Genomic DNA, 26,718 nt, shown 5'->3' on the forward strand with positions numbered 1-26,718 from the left:
AACATGGGTGACAAAACAGGACATAAAACATTAACACTATTGAGGAAATTTATAAATTATATGTAAATGAGCAGATCAGCGGACTAAGATGTTTGGACTGTGAGTTACTTTTGATCAACAGGTCAACACAAGCATAAATAAAAAGACAGAAAACATTCAGGAGATAGCTTTAGAGAGCTCTCTCCTGAAAGACTGAGAGGCTCCGATTACCTCAGCTCAATGCGGTAAAGGCACACCTTTATATGATCATTATAGTTCTAAAAAAAAAAAAGAGAATAGACGAAAAACAGGTATAAAATACTATATGACAGTACAAAAAAGTTGTTATTAATAAACAAGAATACAGTTTGAAAGGGGAGTGATTTGTAAAATATCCATAAAGAAAAAGAAAATCTGTTTACAGTTCTGTTTCATATGTTGAGAGATGTATCCATAGATCTCTTCAAGTTGCTCTCAAAGTGCACCAGATTGATGCTTTTAACTTCAATATTTAAAAAAAATATCTTGCCGGCAGAAAATTGGTCAGGGCCGGACCTATACGTCAGTCAAAGCTCAGCGTTGGTAAGGAAGAGACAGGACAGGCAGAGAGAAAGAGAAAGAGAGAAAGTGATGGAAGTCAGGGAGGAACTGCAGGTACAGTCAGACAAAAGAATGTCGGCTTAATAACCCCATCTATCCATCTATCTATCTATTTATCTATAACAATAGTCTTCATTTACAATATAGACAATAGGCATCATTTTAAAACCACATACATCTATTGCAGTTATGATGTCATAATAACATACAATTGTATAAAACACAATTTGCTTACATCTTCGTTCTCTTTTGAGAATCAAACAAAACAGATTTAAATAAAAAAAGAATGCAAACAAACAAGTGAAATGAACTAAATTGCTGAATTGCTTTTAATTCACTGGCAGGAGCGACAAGTGAGGAGGAGCAAAAAGTGAACAACGAGGGAGAGATTGAACAAAGAGAAAGAGTAGAGGACAGAGAGAGTAATGGACAGGAAGAAGACAGAGAGACTCAAGAAGATGGAAGAGAGGCTGCAGGTTATGGAAAGGAGAGAGACATGGAAAATGAATGTTGACAATGTTTTGTGATCATTTTAGCCTCTTCTGCATGTCCAGATCATTAATAGTCACAATCAACTGATTCTTATGTATTACACTTTCAAAGATAATTTATGCTGCATCCACTGACATGGTTTGAAATCAATATATTATCCAATTTGTGACACAGGACTTAAAAAGCACCCAACTAGATCATGAAAATCCCCCAAATCTATACCCCCGAACCCCCCTAGCATGTTTGGACCTCGGTATTTAGGAAATCCTGGATACGGCCCTGCTCATAGGTGAAGAAAGTGAAGACAATCCACAGATAATACAAAAGGCGGTTTAAAATAAATGTTTTTAGTGAGTATAATCTGATGCAAACTTAAATTGGGTCAGTTTGTTTGCAGGATCTTAAAAAATGCATTATTGAAAAAGATGTAAAATTGAGCATGTTGTTCTTTGAAATATTCTAACTTTAGTTTTGGTAATGTTCATGTGTTCTTGCTGAACATATAAAGCTCATGCTTTCCAGAATAGAACAGACCTACCACAGAAAGTGCAACAACCTTTTCGATTCTTTGACAGTCCAACTTCATATCGCAGGAACTATTCTCTGCAATAAAAATGCTATTAACATTAGCAATCATTCAATTAGAAACACTTCCCTTTAGTATGTTAAACTATGATGTGTCTAAACTTTGTATGTTTAAATCATGGTTTAAATATTGGCCAGTTAATTTATTATATATAATGCAGAGCCCTAGAGAGATAGGCTCTGATATAATGACAAAATCCCTTTAAATATATCAGAAACGGATTTCTTACAGAAGTTAATGTAGTGTTTTTATGTTTAAAAACATATTTGTTATATTATTCTAAATAACGGATTTTTTTCATTTAGAAATGTTGCTAATTTACAAGTCAAAGCCAACGCATGTAAGCTTGGAACATGTATGACTATGGCACCATCTGGTGGTAGTATCAAGAAGGCAAGAACGCAACAAAAAGGCTCCGGATTTACAAAAAAAAATTCAAATGACAAAAATATCAGAATAATGTTAAAAAGATACTCTGATCCCGTTACAGTTCAATATATAGTGACTTCAACATTTTACAAAACAATACTGACTAGCTTATACGGCAGAATTATTTTCGAGCTAGGAATTTAGATTACTTAGCCAGTGGAGTGCTATACTATATATTATCATCCCAGAAATCACTGCAGACAAGCATGTATTGAGATGGGAGATCCTCACATACTTTGCGATGACAGTGTGTTATAAACTATTGGTACAAATCCTCAAGCCTTATATCACTGTGAGCAGAGGTGAGTGTCGGCATAGCTTAGTTCAGCTGATAAGGCAAATAATGTCACGAGGCAGACATGGATGGCACGTAGTAAAATGGCATCTTTGAGAACAATACCGTTGTTCCAAGGCAAACTAGTAGTACATATTTGCAGTGTGTTGATCATGACAATTACCTCAGATTGAACATGTGACTTTACTGTTAATACACTAAAATACTATCCAACAAATTGAAAGAAAATAAGTTAATAAATAGAGTGTAATTAAGAAATTAGTCACATGTTAGTGTCAATTCAATGCAAATGAATGCACGCTAGCTCAAACATAAGTACATGTAATAGTGACATAAGGTTAGGGATGCCCTCTGAGTGCATATGTATTGCCGGTTCAGTGCCCAACCCTCTCAGGCCACAATAAAAACACAAGTGAGATTACTTCTGGCACAGTTGTTATTAAACCATACTAGCTTTGGTGGAAGACAAGGTGACGATACAATCTGAGATCGGTTTTACTATTGGCTGTGGAAGGCACATGAGGATCAGCTTAATGATGGAGCAAGATGATTAGGAGTGAACACAAATGTCATTGTTATTCTGTGAGTGGACGGTTAATATATACACGCAAAAGTCTGCAGAGTAGACATGTAGTTCATCTTGCCAAAAACTTGCAGTGAATTCCCCTAGTGGTAATTTATCTTTGAACAACAAACATCTCCTGCTACTTCTTGGCATGTGTGCTTACAAGAATGTACATGTGCAAACAGAATGTGTGTGCGAGTTTAAGTGCCTTTAATGTCTTCAGTGAACCCATGTAAAGAAAGCTATCTCGTCCAGGTCCACGGGGTAGTCAGTGAGGTACATGGGGCACTTATCAAAATGTTCTCCCTTGTAGCTTCTCCATCGTCCGGCAGGCAGGTAGATGTCCCTCTCCTGCTTCCCTGGCTCCAGCACCGGAGCCACCATCAGGTCATCCCCGATCAAGAACTGGGAGTCGATCTTGTAGGCGGCCTCGTCGTTGATAGCGATCCACCAGAGGGGCCTTATGATTGGGTCTCCTGTGTCAAGGACCTCGCCTGCCAGCTCGAGGACCCTTGGGGCCACCAGAGTCTTGTGAAGCTCTGTGAACTTCTGTGCTATCTGTACAACCTGCAGGTCAAAACACAGAGATACAGAGTTAGCCTAATAGAGCTGCATGGTGGCTGGTTTATTTAGACATTTTCTTCTAGATTTCTGATAGCAATACATGTAGAAGACAAGGACGAGGGGCACAATGATGTCAGAACTTAAAAGCAAGTAATACCTACTATTATTAGATATTTGTACCATTTATCTACATTTATTAATCATCTAGTCAATAATACATTAAATGGTTGTCATGCTTTCCTAGTGTCGAGCTAATTCTGGCTTGAAACGTTGTGCTTTTTATAAATGTAAGAAAAATAGAGAACAATCTACAGTACATTGTTGAAAGTCTATTATAAGCAGGAATCATCCTTCAGTTGTTTGACTTAACAACTTGTCATCAAAGATGTGGACATGCTTTCACATTAATGGAAATATATTTACAGATACAAATTCTACCTCGAGTGGTTTGAATTGGGTTACCTCATTGTCATAGGCCCACGGTGGTATAGAGAACTGCATGGCAGGCATGAAAGCAGACAGCTCCAACCATCGGATGTACAGCTCTCTGTCTGGAAGAACGTTTTTGCCATCTGAAGTACCTAAAAATACAAAACAGATGTAAGAAAGTACACTAAAACCGTGTCAAATATATGTATGTGTCTTACTTCAAGCCAACTCTGGACTCTAAGGTAATGTTGGAGTAGTCTTGTATTGCTTTGTAAGGTTAATAACTCGACGAAATGACCAGGAAGTATTTTAGTGGCAGCCATGATGGGAGATGTTGGAATTGTCTAATACTAAAGAAAGGTGTTTTAAAGGTCCCATGTCATGCTGTTCCGGTTATTACCCGTCCCCTTATGTGTTATGTAGCTTTTTATGAATGTACACGGTCTGCAAAGTCACAAACCCTCAAAGTACACCCTGTAGCGAGTAAAGCTCTAACACAGAAAATACCTGTCTATGCTGCCCCAGAACGCCTCGTTGGAGATTTTCCTTTTTCCATTTTTTTCTTCCTGAGTATAGTGACGTAACCATACCCAGGTCTAAATGGACCAATCCGTGGAGCTCCTCACACACACACACACACACTCAGCCTTATCTTTTCTCAGCCGCGACTCCGTAGATCTCCACTCACAGTTCGCCACACACGTGTGTGTGCTCAGGCTGAGTTCCGTGGTGTCTCGCTGTCTCGCAGACCCCACACAGCAACCAGGAAATGACACCAGTAACCCAGCTCCCACTGGCCGCTCATCGAGCCTCAAAGGGCGGAGCAGCGAGCCCCACGCCAACACGGCACCCAGACCCCATGCAGCATTCTCATCAGTTTGTCATTACTGGTGTCATTTTCTGGTTGCTAACAAATGCCATTGTAACACATAATCACACATCAGAGCACAGTGGGCTCATAGGGAGAGGGGGCAGGAGCTCCAACAAGCCGTTTAGGACAGAGAGTGAATACACATACTATACAGACATGCTGTATGAGAAACCAATGTGAGTTTGGAACATTGAACAATGTAAATCTATTCTAGTATACCTCAACAATGGAATTATGATCAGTAGAAATGGCCATGACATGGGACCTTTAATGCTTACTTTCTAATCTCTTTAGCAAAGGCTCCACTAGACCATTTTATATTTAAGGAAAGTAAATAAAGCTATTCCACCATCCTTTTAGTATTAATATTTGAAGTGACGCACATCAATAACATCCACCCATCCTAGCATTAGTGCAGTCCGATTCACTTAACAGGCAGTTGTCTTTTCCAGGAATGAATTTCTCAAAAAAATGTCTTGACCTCATGACTTTTTAAAATCAAAGTTAAGGTAAAGTGGTTAGGAAAGGGCATAGGACCTAATTTTGTTGGACTATTCGTTCGCAGCCTCTGTATAAATATGTTATGGAGTACCATACCTGTGGTGCGGTTGGGGTATGCATTCCCTCCTATCATATCAGGTAAGACAAACTGGTAGCCCAGAATGCTAATCGTCAGTACAGTCGGGATGATGGACTTGAGGCCGAGCTCGTAACCCCACACAGAGTCTCTGTCAATGATCCTGAAGAAGCAGGAGATGTCCTGGCTCTGGTAGCCGACCCTCAGCTCTGCACGCTCACTGAACGGGATGACCATCTCTGTGTAGTGGCGGGTGAAGGTGGAGGGATCCGACAGTGGGACCATGGTGTTAAACTGGCGTGGGAGGTAGCTTGACTCCCCTGCATCAAACTTGAAGGACGTGACGCCATAGCGAGTTTTGATCATATGCAGTTGTGAGGAATACCACTCTCTTGCTTCTGGGTTTGTAAAGTCCAAGATTCCTCCGATGCCGTTCCACCAGCGAACCAGAGCAGGCAGCTCTCCGCTTGGTTCCCGCACAAACAGTCCTTTCTCCACAGCAACACCAAAGTTGATGGAGTCATAGTTGATAAAAGGGTGAGTCCAGAGCGACACTTGAAACCCGTCCTCTCTGAGTTTGTCAAACATACCGCTAGCGTTGGGGAACTTCTGCGGGTCAAAGTCAAACTCTCCATAATCTGAAGTGTAGCGGTCGTCCAGCTCCAGGTGGGAGCACGTGAAGCCATGCTCGGTGATGTCAGAGGCGTACTGCAGCAGTTTGTCCTGAGTCACAGCTGTCTTATGGAGAGCCCATGTGGACCACAATGGCTGTTTGAACACTTCAGGGGATGGCACCTTGCTGGGCTTTGGGAAATATCGACGCACCTGAGCACAACAAATGCAGACACTTACTGCAGGAATATTCACAGCAACAATTTACAGTGAAAATGTTTGCTCCACTGCTGTATTTGGTGATAATAATGTTCTCATCTTAGTATATTTCCCCCAAAATGTCAGAATTTGACTTCAAATACTACGTGGCAAAGATGTCTGCAGCGGTGTGAAATCAAACTAATCTCAATTCAAGTCCTCGTAACTTTAGCAACTAGCCATTTTTATTTATAAATAAATACATGTTTTGCAAGTATAGATCACAGTTATCAGAGTCCTACGTTACACCTTAAAGCATCTTGTTTTCGTACTATCATCAATCCAAAACCCAAAGATATTCACTTTATTGTAATATAAAAAAGAGAGAAGCAAAAACAAACAATGTAGAAACCAGAAACTAGATTTTGGTAGATACATGAATTTGTCAACAACTGTCAGAGTTGTTCATAATTAATATGTCTGTAATATATCAGTTAAGAATACATTATGCTTTGATATTTCCTGTCATCTTCACTCCAATGTAGCTCTTTTAAATTTGTTTAAACTTTCTTTACTTTTTACTTTAAGTGCCTAAGTGTAAACAATTCCCCTTTGCCCCAAACATTCTCAAAAACAAACACTTCAGACTTAACTATAGTGCTCTTATATCAATAATAAGTTATTGTTACAAGTGCACTCTTACAATTCCACAGTATGTCATTACTTACCATGTATTTGTGAATAGAGGTGACATCCAAACCCACACACACTCTGTAGCTGAGTTCGGGTAAGGCCTGCTGTCCCTCTGCTGGTTTGAAGGGAGAGTCCTGGTACCGGGCCTGGAACCTGAGGGTCCTGTCCTTCTCTGACCAGCCCAAATGGAAAGGCACCGAGTCATTAATCTTGATGGCAGTCGCATTCGAAGACAGCCAATAGCGTTCCAAGATACCCCCAAAAGCATCTCGATTGGAGTAGACATCGCTGGTGATGAAAGGCTCAGGTTCCTTTTCTCCCTGTATTCTGATAGGCCAGTACTGTGTTGCTGTCTCCGCCCCTCCATACCAATGAGAGTCATTATAGGCCATGGCGTGCTCCACTGAGCGCTTACTTTGCAGCTCCTCCCAGCGAACACGGTAACATATCACAGTGTCCTTTGGTCTAACAGTCTGGATAAAGAAGTTGAGCTTGCCAGAATCTGACTGAGTGCAGCTCAGGATATTTCCCTCTTTGGAGCAGGAGTCCAGATCCAGAGTGCCAGACCTGGAAGGCAGCAACAACACAGAGTTATAAAATATAAATGAACTTGTGAAGCACAGCACCTATTGTAACTTCCAAATAATTGTGAGACTATAAGAATACTTTGCAATTGAAAGATATTGTTTGCTACATTTCATTACTGTATTTCACTGAGAGTGCACGGATTGTACCATGGCTATTTCTGGGAATGTGAGCTTTGCTGATAAAGGACCTGACCTAATCACTTTCCCCTAAGGATGTAATCATGTGTCTGCCTCCTGTGGATTTCCATTCACCATCCACACATTGCAGACAGGCAGCTTTTTAGTACAAATCAGCACAGAAAGAGAAACAACTGTGCCAAGGCAAAAAAAAAGATATATGGTACAAGAATACTCTGAACTAAGATGTACTGCATAGCTGATTCACCAGAAAACAGTTCATTAATGTTCCTATTTTGATTGTATTTTGATTGCTCTGAAATGGCCATGGCAGCAGCAGGATAGATGTTATCATGTGCATATTCCATCTCGAAGAAATGTAACCTGCAACTACAACATAGTAAGTGTAAAGAATTATAATAACAGTATCGTCCTGGGATATTATGTATTGTGACACTTATTGATTGTCAAAGACAGTATATGTTTTAATGAATAGTGTATTTAACATGAAAAGATTATTCATATTTTATATATTATTTTAAATAGATATGCGCCATCTTAAAGAAGTGATATTGACTTTTTTTGTGTTACAAGGATTGTAATAAATGCAAATAAAGATCCCATTTCACTGATTGCATAAAAAGTCATCTCTTTTTAATTAGATTGTCACTTTCTAGTCACTTTACAAACAGAAAAATGACAAAGAATCTCTGGTGCCAGTTTCTTAAATCAATTTTATGTTGGAGCATGTTCTCCATTGATTTGTTTTATTTTATTCTGAATTTAATGTGTTTGGGGTGGTGAGCGTTGGTAAGACAAACTGATAAATGTATAATAAATAATAAAAATATATATAAAGAATGAAAATAGTCCCCACAGTAAACGTACCTGAAGGTCATACTGAAGACCACAGCCCCCGTCATGTTATGAATAATAAAACCGTCCTTGTTGAGGTCCAGCAGCTCGGCCTTCAGCAGCTGGGCTTTATGGAGGGACGCTGAGTAGTAGCACCAGGACACCACAGCAGCCAGCACCAACACACAGCCCAACAGGCCTGCTAACACCATGGGCCGGCCCTCATGAGACAGTTTCTTCTTCATGGGAGAACCACCTGCTGTCTGCTGCTCCCCAGGAGCCACCGGCACAATCTGGTACATACTGAAGATTTACAGCAGTGAGGTGTGCAGGAGAGCAGCTTTGGAGGAAGAGTGGCTGGAGTGGACAGCTGTAGTGAACTCACTGTCAGTGTCACTGAAAATTGAATATCTGTCACACTGACAGAAGTAGAAATAAAGGAAAGCCTGATGTCTACCTGTCGATCTTGAGCAAAGCCTCCATTTCTGAATGATTTGTCCAAACCTGCAAGATGAATAAAGAGAGACAGGGATCTACATTTAGTTGACTTTTTGCTCAATTTATATCAAGTCAATGCAAAGAAAGTCATACATCATTGTCGTGTCAAATTATCATATAATCATTAAAAACATATAATCTTATACACTGATTGCCTTTTAGTTTTAATTTGTAGTCTTGTTTGTGTTTAACAGAGACATTTGTTAAGGATTTACATTTCAGGAGGGCAAAAGGAAGTGTAAAAGGGGGATATGCAAATGCTTAGGACGAGGGGGTTTAATGGTTTAATGGTGGGGATGTTTAGATGATGCCTAATGGATTTAAGGGTGGGACCAGTTGGCTATTCTCTCTACTATATAGTGTGACTGTAAGCTGTGTTCTGGGTGCAGATCCTCTGAGGAGGAAGTAGCTCTGTTCTTACATTTGGGATTGATTTCACTTGTATATTGACTTTCTTTATTACTTTATTAAATATAACAAAAGACGAACTTTGTCCATGAATCATTTATCAGTTTCTCTTAAGAATGTCCTCCACAATCATAAAGTAAATCAACAGAAAAATAATTACCAACTATTCAATATAAATAATCAATACATTTTCATGCAGAAATGTCGGGAAATGCTGTTTTTAGGCTCTCAAATATGACAGGTTTTTTGCCCTGTTTCTGTTTAATATCATGTTAAACTGAATATCTTGGACTGACAAAACAAGACATTCAAAGTGAGTAGCTTGGAACTGTTTGGGCATCTTTCACTTTTTTTATGGAACGTATAGGCCAAAACGTTAATATATTCATTTAGAGAATAATGGGCAAATTAATCGATAATGAAAGGAATTGTAGTTGAAGCCCTAATAATAATAATTACATAATAATGTTATAGTACATACAAATCCACTGTTGGTCCCTTGCCACCAACATCACAGAGGGTGTTTGACAATCCAGTTCTAATATTACCACGGAGTCTCCAGACATTAAGTTATAAATAGCTTTGGAGCTCTCCACACTGCATGATCTCCAATACACCCTAAAACAATATAGTGTACAATAGTTCTGCATGAGACAGTTACTCATAAGCAATCTAACTTCCCTTCAGTGATGCTACAGTATATTTACCACCACCACGTTGGTATATTGTTTACAAGTTAAATAGCTATATGTTACTGTACTGTGTTCACTTGCTGTCAGGTGTCTACTGCAGTGGTTCAGCAGCAACAGTGTCCCCAGCAGAGAGAGACAGAGAGAGCACACAAGCTTTAATCTGGTAAATGGTAGGTAGAGGTGCTGTTAAGCCACATTGGCACTGATAGAAACAGAACCAGTGACACCATAAAAACAGGCTTTGATCAGAAACACAATGTCAGCATAGTTAAATGACATTTATCTCTCAAGTAAAAGCACCTTGGGATTGAGTAAATAATATTTAAAAAGTAGCAAACCTCCAATAAGGGCACTGCAGCAGGCCTATAGTTTTCAGATATAGCAAAGGGCAATCATCTACAACAGAACCATATTTAATGTTGCAACAGGTATCATTATGCCTCAGTGTTGCAGTGCAGGGAGAAAATGAAATGGTTTAAGTGCATACCAAGCAAGAACCTCTGTTGCGTGACCTGTGTTCCTCTTTGAGAAAGTTTACACAACCCCCTGTTCGAATTACATCCTTTACCTTCTGTGTGTAGAATTACATAAAAAACTGCACTGCCTCTTTCAACCATCATTTGTAACTTGGTTCATTGAGTTTTTAAATCGATTGCCTTGATGTTCAAAGCAATTATATGATACATTGTGTTGGGAAAGCGTTTAATTGTGAAGTCCCAAATATTATAGCTAACTGGAAAACAGGAAACAGGCATAAAACAATGTTCTTTTACAATGATCATTGCACACACAATGTTTTATGAAGCAATAACTATTATGTTATGGATACTCTAGTTAACGATAATGGCCTGCTCACTGTGACCAGAAATTCGTTGTTGTTGTTTATGGGGACCAAATGGATGCAATGCAGTGTTTTGATATACAGTAGAAAGTATCGATTCTGATCAGTGCTGTACTATTGTCTGGTGTCTGTGGGTTACAGCGAGCTCACAAACGCAGGAACAGATTTCTCCATACTGCTAATTGTTGTTTGTTCACTTTAGTTGAAGCTATCAAACTATTACACTGCATGCAATTCATCTGACTTTGCTGAAATGATGGTCACATACAGCGCCTCCAGATGCTATGTATTTGTTTATATAATGTTCTAGAATAGTGTCGATGTGACTCGGTATAACTAAAGTATCAAGCGTTACTAATGTGCCAGTGTCGGATCGATAACCCACAAGCACTCTCCGACACGATTATCGCTGTTGTCGCTGCATACAGTGACACTGTAACCGGTCGTACCAGTTGTCAGAAATGTGGTTGGAGACGGACATGTTCACCGCTAAAAGCTTAGTTAGCCATGTCAATACGACACAAAACAGTTAGATAACACATTTAAAACTGTGGTTTCTAGCGTCGTGGTGATAAAAACAGAGTTATCTTACCTCTGCATCTGACTCTCTGGGGTCAATGTGTACACAGCTGTGAGCGCAGTACCACACTGCGCAGCTGCAGAGCTGTTTGAAGTTTCACGGTCCCGCCCCAAGCACAAAGATTCGATAATTAATCTGTCACTCATCCAATGGGCTTCTGGGAAATGTAGTGTGAGAACATGGTAAAAGAGACGAATCTACTAACTAGCTTTCAAGTTGGTTCAGATACTGAAATTGTCAAACTCTCAGCTGGGCAGGGATAAAGTAGGTAACTAATGATTACTAGTAGGCTATGGGCATCATTTTAAAATGATTGTTCGTGTGCGTTTTTAATCAAATGTGCTAGCGTTGCCCATGGAAACATTTCAAATAGGCCAATGAAAGACACAATTGTATCCGTTTTTATTAACTTACAGAATATTGTGTGTGAATATAAGTGGTTTAACCTAGCTGAATTGTTCATTGTTAACTATTTGTCTATGACGACTTTGAAAGGTGAAAAGACGGGTTGAGTGTACTCTCACCAAGTGTGTTGATAATCTGGCACTGGAGCAGGGTTGCACCACAGATTGTTTTGAACAAACTACAGAGGTGAGATCATCCGGAGTACAAATAATGTTGTTGTGACTGAGACATGCCTTCTGCCACTGGGTGACAGCAAAACACTATGAACAGGGGAGCTCAAAAACGGAACAAGAGGGCAATGGGGAACATGTAGGCATAGGCATACCCTATATTAGAAACCGTGTTAATTTTCTGAGGCAATGCACATATTCCTGTTACTCCATTTACTGTAATATCAGTTCGTTAGAAGTTTAAACAGTCCTAGCTAAAGTATACAATTATTTTGCTAGTAGTTAACGTTATAACTTTTATTTGTATGTGCAACGTTGGTGGCAGAATTAAGCTAACCTAGCTTAATATAACAATAGTAGCAGTAACATTAGCTTTGACAATTAGCATACTAGAAGCTCTTGAAGAAGTTAACCTTAGTACTTTTAACAAAAGCAGTAAACTAGTAGCAGAACCAAAATATATAAATGTGTGTTAAACATTTCGACAACCAAATTGACAAAAACAAGTAGCCTACTCAGTGGTGTAAAATAACTTTTGAGTAAGTACATTTTCTCAAGTATTGTACTTAAAGGTGGGGTAGGTAATTCACTTCAGAAACACTTTGTGTTATATTCCATGGAATGCTCTTAACATCCCGATAGCAATGAATACATTAAATGCTTTGACAATAAATACATTAAAAAAAATTCATCTGTGGAAGTCGTGGTGCTGTGCCATAGTACTGTGCACAAATGTATCTCGTGCCCTCATTGGTCATGTGCGCGTCGTGTGTTGGAGGAGGGACTCTGTAAGGAAGTCTGAAGGAAGGGGCAGATTTTTTCCGGTGGTGGTCACTATGGTCACTACCCGATCCGTCCCATGGATGTATAATAAGAATCGCTATCATACTGAATACATATTTACTGTGAATGTATGCAAAAATGTATGCCATATGGCTGTCTAACAGAAGTTAAATTAACTTCTCACTTATTCTGACAATGTACTTAACCCCAAATAAAAGAACCCAATAAAAAGAGTTGTTAAATAATAGTGAAGTCACGTTGTAATAACAATAACTCATCTCTCTCGAGTTTTCTTTTTGAGCTTTGCTAAAAGCCACTGTGTCAAGTGTCCATCTTGGGTTGCCGTCGGGGTTGCCGTCCGGAGCATGGATGTATAATAAGGGTCCGGAGTTGTCCAATATGGCGGACCATCTCGCACATGCGCAGTACCGATCGGGCAGGGGGACGGATCGGGTAGTGACAGTGTACTTTCAAATTCTAGCGCATTCGAGGCTCGAGCTGGTTTCTCCATTCTTACCTACCCTACCTTTAAGTAGCCTACTGTTTTGAGGTATTTGTACTTGAATATTTTTCATTTATCGCTACTTTACACTTCTACTCAACTACATTTCAGATCCAGATATCATACTTTTTACTCCACTACATTAATTTAACATTAACAGTTAGGCTACTCTGTACACATATACAAATATGATATGGTATAATGCAGTACTTTAATACTAAACTACTCATTGTTTCAAATAACTACATTTGGTCCAAATTGACCAAGAACAATTTGAAATTATTATTATTATTATTTTGAAATGGGACATTTTGCAGAATGAGTACTTTTACTTTTAGTACTTTAAGTACATTTTAATGCTAACCATTTTGTACTTTTTTTTATAGTGAATTTGGACTTTTACTTGTTAAAGAGTCATTTATGACAATGATGATTGTTCTTTTACTTAAGTAAAGGATCTAAGTACTTCTTTCAACACTGTGTTTACAGTATGTTGTAAACTTACCCCAGAAAACATGATGGTAGCATTTACCCATCATATTTTTAATAGGCTTTAGTGGCTTTAAGGCAAGGAAGAACATGGGCTCATGGTAAAAGTAAAAAAAAGACATGATGGGAATATCACTAGAACTTGTGATACTGTTTCAGTTGAAAAACGACTGTTTGTGGTAAGAGTGCAAACGTATTGGTGATATTTGTAGAAGCACTAATAGTATTTGGCAACTCTGTTTCAGAAGCTGCACTGGTGGAAATATCTCAGGAGCCAGACTGACTGTCAGGGTGCAGAGGGCAGATGCTGCTGGTGCTGCTGATGTCCCTGCTCTGCTGTGTCCCTGCAGCAAAGGCCTGTCTGCATTGCGACCGAAGCATCAGGCTCCTACATGAGGACTTTGTCTTGTCTGCTCCTTCGGTGAACGACCAGATTGAAATACAAAAGATTTGTGACTATGCATATGTGACCTACAGAGAGACCAGCCAGGAGCGAAAGGGAGTTATTGGTGAGATAAATATTTGGTTCAGCACAAAAACAATATGGCATGTGTGTGAAGTATGCTGATTATTTTATTAAGCCAACTTATGTCCCATATGTTCTTTCTATCTTTCCATTATAGTTTTTTATAATTTAACTGTGACATATTAAAAAAGATCAGTAATATATTATTGTCTGTTGCCCATTGCTCAGATCCCACCACTCTGTACAGAGTCAGAACTGAGTACCAGAGTGAATTTCACCGCTTCTTGAAAACCCAGCACACTGGTGAGAAACATAATACGTTTTTATTTGTCATCACTGACGATCTTTAGACAAGCAAGACGGAACAAACTCAATGTGGACAAGATTTCTAAGACAGTCTGCTCTTTTTTAAAGGATCTGTACAATTTGAAGCCATTCAGATAATGGAGAAGGGCAGGAAGATCTTAGAAAAACACTTGGACATATTCATCCAGGATGGTAATTGACATGAATATTAGTATGTGTTTTGCACAGTGTGAGGCAGGGCACATGTGTAAGGCATTGTCATGTACAGTACAGGATGCATTAGTTACAGAGCATTCGTTTGTCTTCCTTTAGGATTGTGCCCCAACAAGTGTGGTAAGTTTTGTTCTAATGATCCTTCCCCTCTGTATCTGCTGTATTAATCCCTTGTTGAAGAACAGTGTGTGTGTACTATATTCAGTGCATGTTCACAAGACATGAGTGTGTGGTATGGTTTTTCAGGGCTTTTGAAACGAAGAGTAATGGATTGCTTCTCTTGCCGCTACCAGATATACGTCTGTCCCTCTCCCTCAGGCCAGCAGAACTGTGGCGGTATATCTTTATTTGTTTCTGTGTATATTTGTGCATGATGTCGGTGAGTGGGTGTGGGATGAACGTACTTCTGTAATCGGTTCCTAAGCGAAGCACTGGTGCTGCTGTCCATGTGTGGGTTAATACAAAATATTATTCAAGTTATCCTGATGCAAATGAGTCTAGCTTCTCTCTTTTGTCTCCTCTCACTCACTGTAGACTACCCAGTGCAGGCTGAGGAGGGGGGGCAGGCAGTGTTGAACTGTTTCCTTCCATGGCATCGCATTCTGTTAGAAAAAACAGAGTATCACTACTCCTGGGCCCCCGGTGTGCCAGGAACTAAAAAAGTATGTTTGCAATCACTATCTCTTCCTGAAAGGTGTCCACAAAAACAGCGTGGGTTTAACACTTTCAACCACTTTGCACACTTCCTTATTCCAGTGTATTACAATATGTTCCTTTTTTAGATGAACCCAATCGTCATGTACATGCACATTTACTCCAAGCCACTAACTCACAACTATCACTTCCTAATGTGTGTGCAGCTGAACGAGAGTGACTTCAAAGCATTGGTAGTGACAGACGACTCATCTGTGGTCTTAAATCAGCTGCATGTGGCTGAACAGGGAACATATCGCTGCTCTCTGCAGGGCCGTAATGGAACTATTTTCTACCGAGTCACTTTCCTCCTCACTGGTAGGGTACAGCTCTTATACATGATATCACAGAAATTGTCGCTCAAAGGGCAAAAGGCAACAACACATGCTCAATTTCTCACTTTTAACAGTTCAAACATAGAAGATGTTTGAACTGAAGAAACAATTTGTCAATTCTATATAATGGCAGTAAATTAAACACTCAGATCGAATGTCTCGCTGTTGGTGTTTAAGTGCTCCTTAAATGTTAGACTTTAGGGCCATGGGGATGTTAAAGGATATCCAGGCGAATTCTGAAACGGTTACTTTCAAACAAATAATTCCCATAATGTTGAAAAAGTTAAACTAATGGCTTGTACTTATTTACTGCATATGTGTGTGTCTGTGCTTTTTGCTGGTTAAGTGGATGCAGGATGTATGAATGTCTTTAACTGGGTTGGTGTTTTTCTTCTTATTCACTCGGTGGGCTTTCTTTTGGCCTATTTGATGTTCATTATGCTGAATGGATTTAAAACAAAGCACACAGGGTTAACCTGTATTAAAATGTGCTATGTATTGCAAATTAAAAACAAAACAAATAATGCCAGTTGCATAAAAAACATGTTGATATCTGTACCTTATGCTTATAGTTGCCTGCTAAATTAACAAAATAAATATTCCCTGAGAGAAAGCTTTTTGTAAACGTTCACGGCCTCAGCATGTTTGCTCATAGGTCCTGCTTCTATATTTTCCTCCAAAGAGAGATGTTTTTACAACTCTACTATCTCATCTCTCTGTGGTTGCCCTCCTCCCTCTTCACAGTCGCCCCTGTGCCTGAACCAGCTCTCCGACCCGTGGTCACGCTGCCCTCGCTGCCTCACGGAGACAACTACTCAACTTTCCATCCTGAAGACCTGCTGGTGCCACTCATCGCCATGGTTACTGCTATGAGTCTGGCAGTGATCATAGGCCTCACAGTTGTCCTGGGGTGAGAGACATTAAGTGGGTGGGGGGAGAAAGAGAGATAGAGGGTAGCAGGAAGGGGTGGGTGTGAAAGCGGTGACACGTAACAGTCACAGAGTATGACAAACTAAAAATGATGCAAGATAAAGGAAGTGGCCATGTACAGTAGTCATATAATATTGGAGGAGTGAATCATGATGTATGAGACATACGTATTTTAGTTATAAATATGTTCATTGTTTTCAATTAACTTTTTACGTCATTAAGCCGTTTTCTCTGAAAAAATCGTCACTTCTTACAGGAAGTAATGTCAGTCAATGTGTTCGATTTTAAACACACGAACAAGGTCATCCGGTCACTTGCTGTTATTTCTTTGTGTTAGGTCTGGACCTAATTTAATATTACTGTTTGTAATCTTTTTAAGAATGATGATGAGTCAGAGGAGAGCCACAGAGGAGCCGAGGAGGAGGACGGAGAGGAAGAACACACCAAACACGGTGTAATAAAGATACTGTATACACACATTACAGGCAGGGAAGTTTTACTCACTTATAACACAGGTTGGACATTTCTCTTAAAAGCTAAATACATTTCCCGACACAAAGAGCCAAGTAGAAATTCCACAGAAGTGAGAAACATGTTGATATGTTGTTTGTCTTAAGCAATGAAAAAAAACTCAAGCACTCAATCATTATGAATCAGACACTGATCTCCCTCGTAAAACAGAAAGTGCGTGTTGTAATAAAACTAGAGACACACACCCACTAAAAATCCCCCAGAAATGTCTCAACTTTCCGTAACATTTAGATTACGCTTGCCAGAACACATCAATGATCTGACCCAAGCGGGGTCACGTTCCCCCAATATGGAGTTATGGCGTTGTCACGTGGGCGTTTATGAGAGGAATCAGGGACGAGGTAAATCTCTCGGCTTAGTGTTTTTTTCGGAGATTAATAGCTCCAGCCATCCAATTCATCCTGGATAATCCCCATGTGGGAGGCAGGGAGGAAGGCTAGCTGCAGATATTTTACAAGGGTTTCTTTTAATGTGTATTTACCTAAGAGAGAAGGGACACATTTTTGCTTTACCAATAATGCTCTTAGTCTGAAGTTACCATTTTATTGCATCACCAGATGTTTTATTCTCTGTTTCCGTCTGCCTATAGTGTGCCCTCTCTACATTTTGATGACACACGCTGATTCAAAAAGTAGTCACCTTTACCTACACAAGTTCTGTCATGATCTCCATTGCCTCCTCGTTATCACCTCTATACGTCTTGTCAGGCGTCGTATCATCTGCTCACTGAAGCAATTTATCTTTCATGCCTTGAGCTATTTTCAGCATCTTCAGCTCGCTGTCAATAGAAAAGTCAAACTTCCTACAATAGACATAATAACAACAAGTTCACACCCATCTCTCAGCATCATGTCAGGCCAGATTTAGTTTTGGCTGATTATTTGCCTACAATGACTGACTGATGTGCTAATTTAGGAAAGTTAAACATCCTAACCAAAGAAAACTGAAAGCTAGTGAATGATTGATGTATGAGTCACTGCATCCAGAATTTAAGTAACTTAGTCACCTCTGAAATCATTCATCTTTGCTCAGGTTTTTCAGGGTAATTTCCAACAAACATTTTGAGTCAGGGAAGTCTGTTATTAGCTATGACAAATGAAACAAAGTTGGAGGGATGAGAGTGTGTGTATGGTGACAGGATGTGTGTGTGTAGTGCTGTTTCCTGTGGGACTCTTGTGATGTAGCCGAATGTTAAAAAAAGAAATCTTTGTTTAACCATCCTCAAACAGAGACAGTCATGTCACACTCTTCCTACTCAACAGACCTCAATGTGTGTGTTCAAGCCCTAAAGTGCAGGTTGAGGCTACACTAAATGCATGCTCAGCGGCTCTGCTGACAGCCATGATAAACTGTTAACCCAAGTCAGTGTGTGGAGTGAAAACGCAGCCTCAGCAGGGGGAGAGCAAGACAAAGTGGGAGGGCTGCTGAGGGGCCAGCAAACAGGCTGAGGGAGGGAAAGAAGGAAATGGAAACAAGAAAGTAGAGTCAGAGGTTTGAGTGGGAGACGTATGTGGGAAGGCAGGGTAACTTTTACGTGGTTGTGAGGAAATGAAGACAAAGGCGTCAGATTACACTTCGATATTAACTATCCCACACTGAAGAATGTTTTGCTGTGGGTTACTTACAGGACAATGAGTACACTGTATCCAGGGGTGGGAGCCACATTTAGGAAAACTAAATATTACTCATGTAGGATTGAGACAAGTTAAATTGAAAGCAATACTCAAGTTAAAACACAATAAAAACCATCTTGAGATGTAATTAAAACACCTATAATCTAAAGTGTTTCTCTATAATTAAATAATAAAGATCTGAGTATAAGTAAACATTCTTAAATCATCAATAAGTTTCATTAAGCAAATGTACCTGATCGGCGTGTGGGTATTGTTTAAGTAGACAACGTTGTCACCCACACCTTTTATTACATCCAAAAAATACTAACCCCTTACGCAACATCCCTCCCCCTAAAACCAGTGAGCAGATGACAGACAAAAACACAAAAATATAAATCACTCTGGTTTTTAGGACTTTAGATAACCAAGAAAGAGTTAAAGGGGCATCTTAACTATAACCACCTAAACATTAAAAAGAAAATCTACAACCTTTGTAATCTTTACCATTAATGGTCTTTAGAGTTTGATAAAGACATATTTCAATCATTTGTTTTATGCTGTTTCCTTTTTTAGAAAGCTTTCTACCAAATGTATGAGACAAAAGTGTCTCACAATTTATATCCTGTTTGCTTAGCTAAAGGCCTATTCTTCTTCAGCACATTACTTTAAATTATACAGTATAATACTGTACTGAATTGATACGTCTGGACATTATCTATATTTTCCTCATCAATCCTATGGAACACATTCTTGTTCTTTTGTTCCATGACCTCCATTGTTGTCCAGAACGATTAAAAGCAAATTGATGAGCCGTAGTGTAATGAACAAGTAGTACACTGTCGTTTTTTGTGTGAAATCATCATGCTCGCTTGTGCACCAATTCCACAGCTTAAAAAATTCCCCAATTAAGTTACTGTTCACTCCTCTTTGAGTAACTTGTATTAAAAGGTAGAGTATTTACTCAAGCATTTTTTGTAAATTATTATAATTTTTTTATTAAGCTTTTAAAAAATGTTTAAGTATTGTTTGTAACATTTTAAAAGATTGTTTGTCTTGTTAGCTTCTTCGGATTTGTTGAGATAAAAAAAAAAATAGAATATCACCAGCCGTATGGTTTGAGTGTAATTGAATGTATTCAAAGTGTAAGTTTATGAAAACTCATGGTATAGTACAAGTATGGGATTGTTTAAGTTACTTTACACTTCGCCTATGTGCTAAATAAAATGTCTGTTAAAAACAACGTAATCCATATCTGGCACAGGCCTTAATCCTTGTACAAAAAGTAGGACAAATGCTGTATCTGATATAACCAGTGCAACTGTTGCCTAGACGGCAGAGATTTGTTTTTCTGTTCAGTGTAATGTCATATGATATGAGAAAAGAAAGAATGATTTCCCAGCAGAGAAGCAACAAGGCAATCAGTCCAGTTCTGACAATGTATCTGTGCATCATTTAACTTTCACTGAAAGTGAAAAGCAACAAAGTAAAAGCTTTGAGAGGAAAGTGTTTTTCTAGTGTGTGATCTTCATGAAAACAGAAGCTGGAAGGCAGTAGTTTAGAGAAGCTCAGGTTTAATCTAACCCAAATAAATCATCTCTAAAGGTAACTCAAAGCATAACGTCACTCAACACAAAAACACAGGATAACCCCAAACCACCACGTGCGCGGTCGGAAAATCTGACTTGACGTCAGTGTCCATATGAGGAGTGACGGCCGGGCCATATATGGTCGTTCCGCCTTTGACGTCGTTCCTTCTGTGGAAAACAAAGGCGGGGTCTCGGAGACCACGCCCCTCTCCCAGCTGTTATCAATGAAACTCTCAACCGACAGTTGATTTGAACAGACCTGTCGGAGAATTCAACAAGTGCTCTCTAGATACATTTGTAGTAGATTTTAATATCATTACCAAAAGTAACTTACTTTATCAATCTCTTCGAATTCCCACAGGAAGAAGCCTGCTTTATTGTTGTTGCTTAGAACAAATAGTTTATTATTTATTTATTTTTAAACACATTATTTACAGTTATGATTTCAAGCAGTGAGCCTTTGGAGATAAGTAGCAATGAGCTGGTTCACATCCTGAGGACCCCCATGGAGCAGTACACCTCTGCTGGCTGTGTGGTGCTCGACTGCAGACCCTTCCTCAATTTTTCCTTTGCGCACATTTGCGAGTCCCGAAACGTCAACTGGAACTCAATGATGCGCCGTAGATCCAAGAGCTCGGTGGTGGCTCTGGAGTGGCTCATACCGGACAAGGCGCTCCTGGGCCGGCTGCGGCGCGGGGACTTCTCCCCGGTGGTGGTGGTGGATGAGAGCAGCCGCTCCGTAGCCGAGCTGAGGCCAGAGAGCGTGGCGCATATGCTACTCACCACCCTGCACAACGAGGTTAACACGCAGATCTGCTTCCTACAAGGTACACTTACCATCTGCTTTTACGCACCAACTAAATATTTTAGGCTACTGTTAAAATTGAGTTGTTGTACTTTTTGACTTGGAAACATGAGCTATATGGTGAACAATATATCTATACTACAATATAGTATAACAGTTTAAATATCCACAATCAAACCTTAAGGTTAAAAACTTGAGAATTTTTTTTAAGTGATTGTTTTTCTTGTTTACCAGGACAATTTTCTTGTTTCATGCATAACTGTTTTTAAGGATGAATTTAGTGATAGCTTGGAACTTGGCTAATACTATGTTATCTCCCTTTTAAGGTGGATTGGAGGGATTTTCTGAGGCCTATCCAGAGCTCTGTTACAGCTCAGCCTGCAGTCAGCTCTCTGCAGTGGAACCAGAGCCCATGGTGACGGGTCGGAGAACACCAGCATATGATCGGGTAAATTCAAAATAATCTTTGAGAGCTATTAGACAATAAATGTAAAGTATTCAAGAGTTCGCATCAAAAATCAATGTGGAAAAAAAAGATAAAACTGCTTGATTATTCTTGAATTATAAACATGGACCCTTTTTTATGATTTTGTAAATTGTAGGATGGTCCGGTGGAGCTGCTGCCCTTCCTGTTTTTGGGCAGTGCCATCCACTCCTCCCGCAGAGAGACCCTCGCAGCAGCGGGCATCACTGCTGTGCTCAATGTTTCCTCCACATGCCCAAACTTCTATGAGGGGGATTTTCAGTATCTGCAGCTCATGGTGGAGGACAATCTGGCTGCTGACATCGGAGCCTGCTTCTCCACAGCCATCGCTTTCATCGGTGAGTTCATTATTACAATCAATATTTGCTTAATGTCAAGAAACAAAATGAGAAGACCCACCTGGCACAAAATGAATTGGTCTCATGTTAGCTTAGTGAGTCAACTTTCCCAAAAAATGAGCTTGTACACTGAAATTCATTCTGTAGCCTATAGTCTTATGGACCAACAGTGTAATCACCTGAATACAAAACAACTGGCTTAGGCTGCAGAAGACAGCTGTGTTTATGTTGTTTTTATTTGACACCTTTATCAAGTTTAGTTAAGTTGAACACAGAGTTGAATTTATAAGAACTGACTTTATTCATAAGAACTCACTTTATTCATGGTGACTGCACTTACATCTCTGGTCATTCAGTGTAAAGCTTTAATTGTATTTCTGCATGTAATACATTTCCACTGATGTCAGAGAAACCGATGTGAAATGGAAAGCACTGTGCTCATCTGTCTTCCTCTTTCCGCTCTCCGCCTACAGACTCGGTGAAGCAGAGTGGTGGTCGGGTGCTGGTGCACTGCCAGGCAGGTATTTCCCGCTCCGCCACCATCTGTCTGGCCTACCTCATGCACACGCAGCGCGTCAAGCTCGATGAGGCCTTCGACTTTGTGAAGCAACGCCGCCAGGTCATCTCCCCCAACCTGGCCTTCATGGGACAGCTGCTGCAGTTTGAAACTGACGTGCTGTGCCAGGGATGAAGACATTGACACATTTTATATGACTGTTATTTTTTTATGAGGAAAGCTACTTGTGCTGCTGGCATCACAAGGCTGGGGAAGCTGGACTTTTACTTTTCAGGAGGAACTGAAAAACAGCAGATGGTAATATAAAGGTATTATGAACAATTGTGATTCTGAGCCAGCAAGTTGGAGCAGCAATCAGGTGACTTCCTGTGTGTGTGTGTGTGTGTGTGTGTGTGTGTGTGTGTGTGTGTGTGTGTGTGTGTGGTGTGTGTGTGTGTGTGTGTGTGTGTGTGTGTGTGTGTGTGTGTGTGTGTGTGTGTGTGTGTGTGTGTGTGTGTGTGTGTGTGTGTGTGTGTGTGTGTGTGTGTGTGTTGTGTGTGTGTGTGTGTGTGTGTGTGTGTGTGTGTGTGTGTGTGTGTGGTGTGTGTGTGTGTGTGTGTGTGTGTTGTGTGTGTGTGTGTGTGTGTGTGTGTGGTGTGTGTGTGTGTGTGTGTGTTGTGTGTGTGTGTGTGTGGTGTGTGTGTGTGTGTGTGTGTGTGTGTGTGTGTGTGTGTGTGTGTGTGTGTGTGTGTGTGTGTGTGTGTGTGTGTGTGTGTGTGTGTGTGTGTGTGTGTGTGTGTGTGTGTGTGTGTGTGTGTGTGTGTAAAAAAATATTCTGGAAGACTCAGGTTTATTTGTGAAAGTTATAGAAATGCACTAACTTCTGTTGGTTTGGTATCATTCTGTATCCTGAGATGGATTACACTCGGTGCATTCAAGCTGGAAGAAGATGTTTTTGTCATGTGAATCTTATTTTTAATAATTATTTCAGTATTTGTCTGACGGTGTTAGAATTATTACTGTCTTTTACTGCACTTTATCGTTTGGCTGATTCCTGCTGTTTTTTTTCCACTTAAATTAAAACATGTTGGAGAACAATGTGAGTCTGTATAATGTCCTTCTTTCATGTGTGCTGTGACACACATTGCACATACTATATTCTAAAAAGAAATGGTCAATATATCACCCATATTTCCACTGCATAAGTTCATAAACTGACCTTGTTGCACTATTGCTAAACCTGAAAGTTTTAAAACTGCTTTGCTGAGGCTTTCGGAGGATTATCTAAAGAGAAGGGGTTTAACTGTCTGAATTCCTTTTGACCTCAACTTCCTCTTACATCAATTTCAAATCCATTTACTTCAGTTGCAACTTTGGACAACTTTAGCAACTTTTTAGCTACTTGATTATACATTCAAGACGGCAGTAAACCACAAAGGGCAATTGTAGTCAGGAAGTGTGAAAGGTAAACTAAATGACAACTTGCAGATTTATTATCCCATAAGCACTCCATCAACACATTCTTTTTACACACTGCATGTCATTTGACCAAATGCTGTTTCTTAATTTTTCCAGTTTTCAGTTTAGCTATAATGACATCCTGATATGTGCTAAACATGTCCGACGACCATCGGTCACAAGACTACCAAACAGTTAATCTACTTTATTGTATTATCACGGGTACAGGTCTACTTTCCATGCCTTGCTACAAGGTCCACAGCAAGTCACAATATTTGAGACATTGAATTGTGTGTGTTCAATTCAAGTGTTCTATAATTAACAGTATAAACATGCAGTGAACTCTGACTTAAAAGTAGTGCATAAAACTCCGGCTGCCTCCACTACCTCATCCTCTAAGTATGCCACCAACATTCTTGTCATAAGCAAAGCTTAATAATCCTCTTCCTTTAATCAACAAGTATGTATTTCTCAAATTATATCCAAGCGTAACTTTTGTACTTGACTTTTTCCTTCCATTATCCGGAGCTTCTAGACACAGAGCACAGAAATAATGTCAGAGTTTATCAAAGTTTTGACACTGTTTAAAGATTTAAATAGATAATTCAAGCATTGCCTTAAGCTGCGTGATTGTTTCTGGAAGGACTGGGGCGGAGATTCCATGTATATGATGAATACACCTACACTGTAATCCATGCACTATTCATCTACCTGCTGTGAGCTGTCATTAATGTCCACTTTATTTTTCATTCGCTTTCCATTAACATCCTCATGATTAAAACAGGGGGAAAGAAGGATAGGGAGAAGATAAATAAATATTTGGTCAGTTTTAGTAGATATAATTACTGAAGCACAGTAAAGAGGTATTTGTACGTTACTTGAGTATCCATTGATATATACATAATTGTTTATACCTTAAGTAGAAATTTGAATTCAGAACTTTTAAGGTAATTTTACTTGCATATTTGCTTACCATTTAGCAAAGAATCTGAGTATTTCTTTCACCATTTCAAGTGGTTTTACAGCCAGATCAATTAGTTGATTGTAGAAAATGTGTTGGCAACAGGGGCCAATTTTCTGCATTGGTACCATAACTAAATCTTCTGATAAGACTTACTTAATTGTAGTAACAATTTCAATACTGCACATTGACATATATTTTAAATAAGTGTGGTATTAGTAATTTTACTGACGTACGTATCTTTCTTCATAATTGATACTTATTGTATGTTGCTTTGGATGAATGAAATGTAGTCTAATGTAAATGATCCAAATGCTTTATCCACCACTGCTATATTATCATCCAGTCAAAGTTATATCAAGCATTGGACATTAGTTTGTAGTGAGACAGCGCTCTCTAGTGACAACCTTTGAAACCAGCAGAAATCTAAATGATTAAAAAGTATCCAGCAGATGACGCCAGCAGACTGTTTGTTATTCGAGGCAGCCTTTTATTATAGAGATAACACATTAAAGCTATACACATCTCTAACACCCACAAACCCTTTCTATCTGAGAGGTTTCCTAATACATGATTGACCATTAACACATTTAATTTAATTTAATTGACTTTTTGGTGCATCGGGCTTAATCATTTATTTATCACTGGAAGCAGACTGCTCCACCTCCTTTATTTGGATGTCTCTCTCCTCTCGTTTGTTGTCTTCACTTCCTCCTCAGTCAGTCAGGCTCCTTGATGAAAACAGACTCAAACCATTACTCACACTCTGCGTCCACATTAACCACTGTCAGGATAAATCATATAACATTAGGCTGTGGCTGTACCTCCCAAAGGTGTGTGTTTGTGTGCATTTGCCTGTGCTGCATGTACAAAAAGAAGAGAGTGGGAGATTAGAGATCTGCACAGATATCACACTTACATTATTTGTTGTTCACAGCTGGAGACTATGTCACTCAAACAAGAAATCCCAGTCGGGTAAAACTGCTTACAGACAATATAATATGAGCAATATATGTGATACTGTTAGCTGGGGAATATCAATGAGGTGCTATAACACACAATTACTGGCCTACATGCAAACACAAAATCAGCAATTGTAATCATTACAAATGCAGTGAGGACAATTATATTGTGACCCTCTGGGAGAGCTCCCTGTCATTGTCTACACTACAGGTTACAAACATTCTCACTTTAATGCTATAAATCTGAGGATCCTCACCTAAATAATGACTGTTAGTGAAAGGGGTTGCCAACAATATCAACGGATAGGTAATTAAATGACAACATTCTCTTTGTCTATAATAGAAAATAATAAGTACTTTCCTGAGTACTTTTACCTCTTTAGTCATCTAAAACCATGCACTACTCAAACTGAGAAGAGAAAAATATATCCGAACAAAGTCATATACAAAGTTTGACAAGTGGGTTAAATTAGACATAACTTTTTTGTGAAGGGTCCAATGCCAAAAAGGTTGATAACTGCTGCCTGTGTCACCCCTTATCTTAAACACTCTTGCCTAACCCATGGCCAGTATCTTCACTTAACCTAAAATATAGTGCAATTTTACCCCTAAAATCAGGTCTTATTCCGTTGCTAGACAAACGGTTGCCACTTTCAAACTCCAAACTAAAGGTGCAAGAATATGCACGCATATTAGACAGGAGACAAATACAAGTCAAAGGTCC

The 26,718-nt window shown here is 39.4% G+C and overlaps 3 protein-coding genes across 3 annotated transcripts; 2 read left to right on the forward strand and 1 right to left on the reverse strand.

Moving 5' to 3' along the window:
• Positions 1-2,799: 2,799 nt before the first annotated feature.
• On the reverse strand, positions 2,800-11,530 carry LOC117561388 (myogenesis-regulating glycosidase-like). Its single transcript, XM_034238730.1, has 6 exons — positions 11,481-11,530; positions 8,483-8,953; positions 6,926-7,457; positions 5,408-6,212; positions 3,973-4,091; positions 2,800-3,513 (listed from the first exon to the last, which is right to left on the reverse strand). The coding sequence occupies exons 2-6, from the start codon at positions 8,749-8,751 to the stop codon at positions 3,166-3,168; spliced, it is 2,073 nt and encodes a 690-aa protein (XP_034094621.1). The 5' UTR covers positions 8,752-8,953; positions 11,481-11,530; the 3' UTR covers positions 2,800-3,165.
• A 99-nt stretch (positions 11,531-11,629) lies between these two features.
• On the forward strand, positions 11,630-19,715 carry LOC117559675 (izumo sperm-egg fusion protein 1). Its single transcript, XM_034236350.1, has 11 exons — positions 11,630-11,732; positions 11,964-12,059; positions 14,063-14,326; positions 14,512-14,586; positions 14,698-14,781; positions 14,902-14,922; positions 15,049-15,138; positions 15,337-15,464; positions 15,663-15,813; positions 16,575-16,740; positions 17,140-19,715. The coding sequence occupies exons 3-11, from the start codon at positions 14,122-14,124 to the stop codon at positions 17,216-17,218; spliced, it is 999 nt and encodes a 332-aa protein (XP_034092241.1). The 5' UTR covers positions 11,630-11,732; positions 11,964-12,059; positions 14,063-14,121; the 3' UTR covers positions 17,219-19,715.
• A 1,214-nt stretch (positions 19,716-20,929) lies between these two features.
• On the forward strand, positions 20,930-23,094 carry dusp2 (dual specificity phosphatase 2). Its single transcript, XM_034236349.1, has 4 exons — positions 20,930-21,317; positions 21,622-21,743; positions 21,898-22,117; positions 22,591-23,094. Exons 1-4 carry the CDS (start codon positions 20,930-20,932, stop codon positions 22,806-22,808), a joined length of 948 nt encoding a protein of 315 aa, XP_034092240.1. The 3' UTR covers positions 22,809-23,094.
• Positions 23,095-26,718: the final 3,624 nt, after the last annotated feature.

Source organism: Gymnodraco acuticeps, unplaced genomic scaffold, assembly GCF_902827175.1.
Source record: "Gymnodraco acuticeps unplaced genomic scaffold, fGymAcu1.1, whole genome shotgun sequence".
NCBI classification, from domain to species: domain Eukaryota; kingdom Metazoa; phylum Chordata; class Actinopteri; order Perciformes; family Bathydraconidae; genus Gymnodraco; species Gymnodraco acuticeps.

What these genes read in the sequence shown, in the direction of transcription:
- dusp2 (XM_034236349.1), top strand. Translation starts at nt 20,930, where the DNA reads ATGATTTCAAGCAGTGAGCCTTTGGAGATAAGTAGCAATGAGCTGGTT. An exon ending in GAACACCAGCATATGATCGG is followed by an intron (nt 21,744 to 21,897) that starts GTAAATTCAAAA and finishes TGTAAATTGTAG; the next exon opens with GATGGTCCGGTGGAGCTGCT. An exon ending in CACAGCCATCGCTTTCATCG is followed by an intron (nt 22,118 to 22,590) that starts GTGAGTTCATTA and finishes CTCCGCCTACAG; the next exon opens with ACTCGGTGAAGCAGAGTGGT.
- LOC117559675 (XM_034236350.1), top strand. Translation starts at nt 14,122, where the DNA reads ATGCTGCTGGTGCTGCTGATGTCCCTGCTCTGCTGTGTCCCTGCAGCA. An exon ending in AGTCACTTTCCTCCTCACTG is followed by an intron (nt 15,814 to 16,574) that starts GTAGGGTACAGC and finishes CCCTCTTCACAG; the next exon opens with TCGCCCCTGTGCCTGAACCA. An exon ending in GGCCTCACAGTTGTCCTGGG is followed by an intron (nt 16,741 to 17,139) that starts GTGAGAGACATT and finishes AATCTTTTTAAG; the next exon opens with AATGATGATGAGTCAGAGGA.
- LOC117561388 (XM_034238730.1), bottom strand. Translation starts at nt 8,751, where the DNA reads ATGTACCAGATTGTGCCGGTGGCTCCTGGGGAGCAGCAGACAGCAGGT. An exon ending in GTCTTCAGTATGACCTTCAG is followed by an intron (nt 7,458 to 8,482) that starts GTACGTTTACTG and finishes GCTGCCTTCCAG; the next exon opens with GTCTGGCACTCTGGATCTGG. An exon ending in CGTGGGCCTATGACAATGAG is followed by an intron (nt 3,514 to 3,972) that starts GTAACCCAATTC and finishes TTTGACCTGCAG; the next exon opens with GTTGTACAGATAGCACAGAA.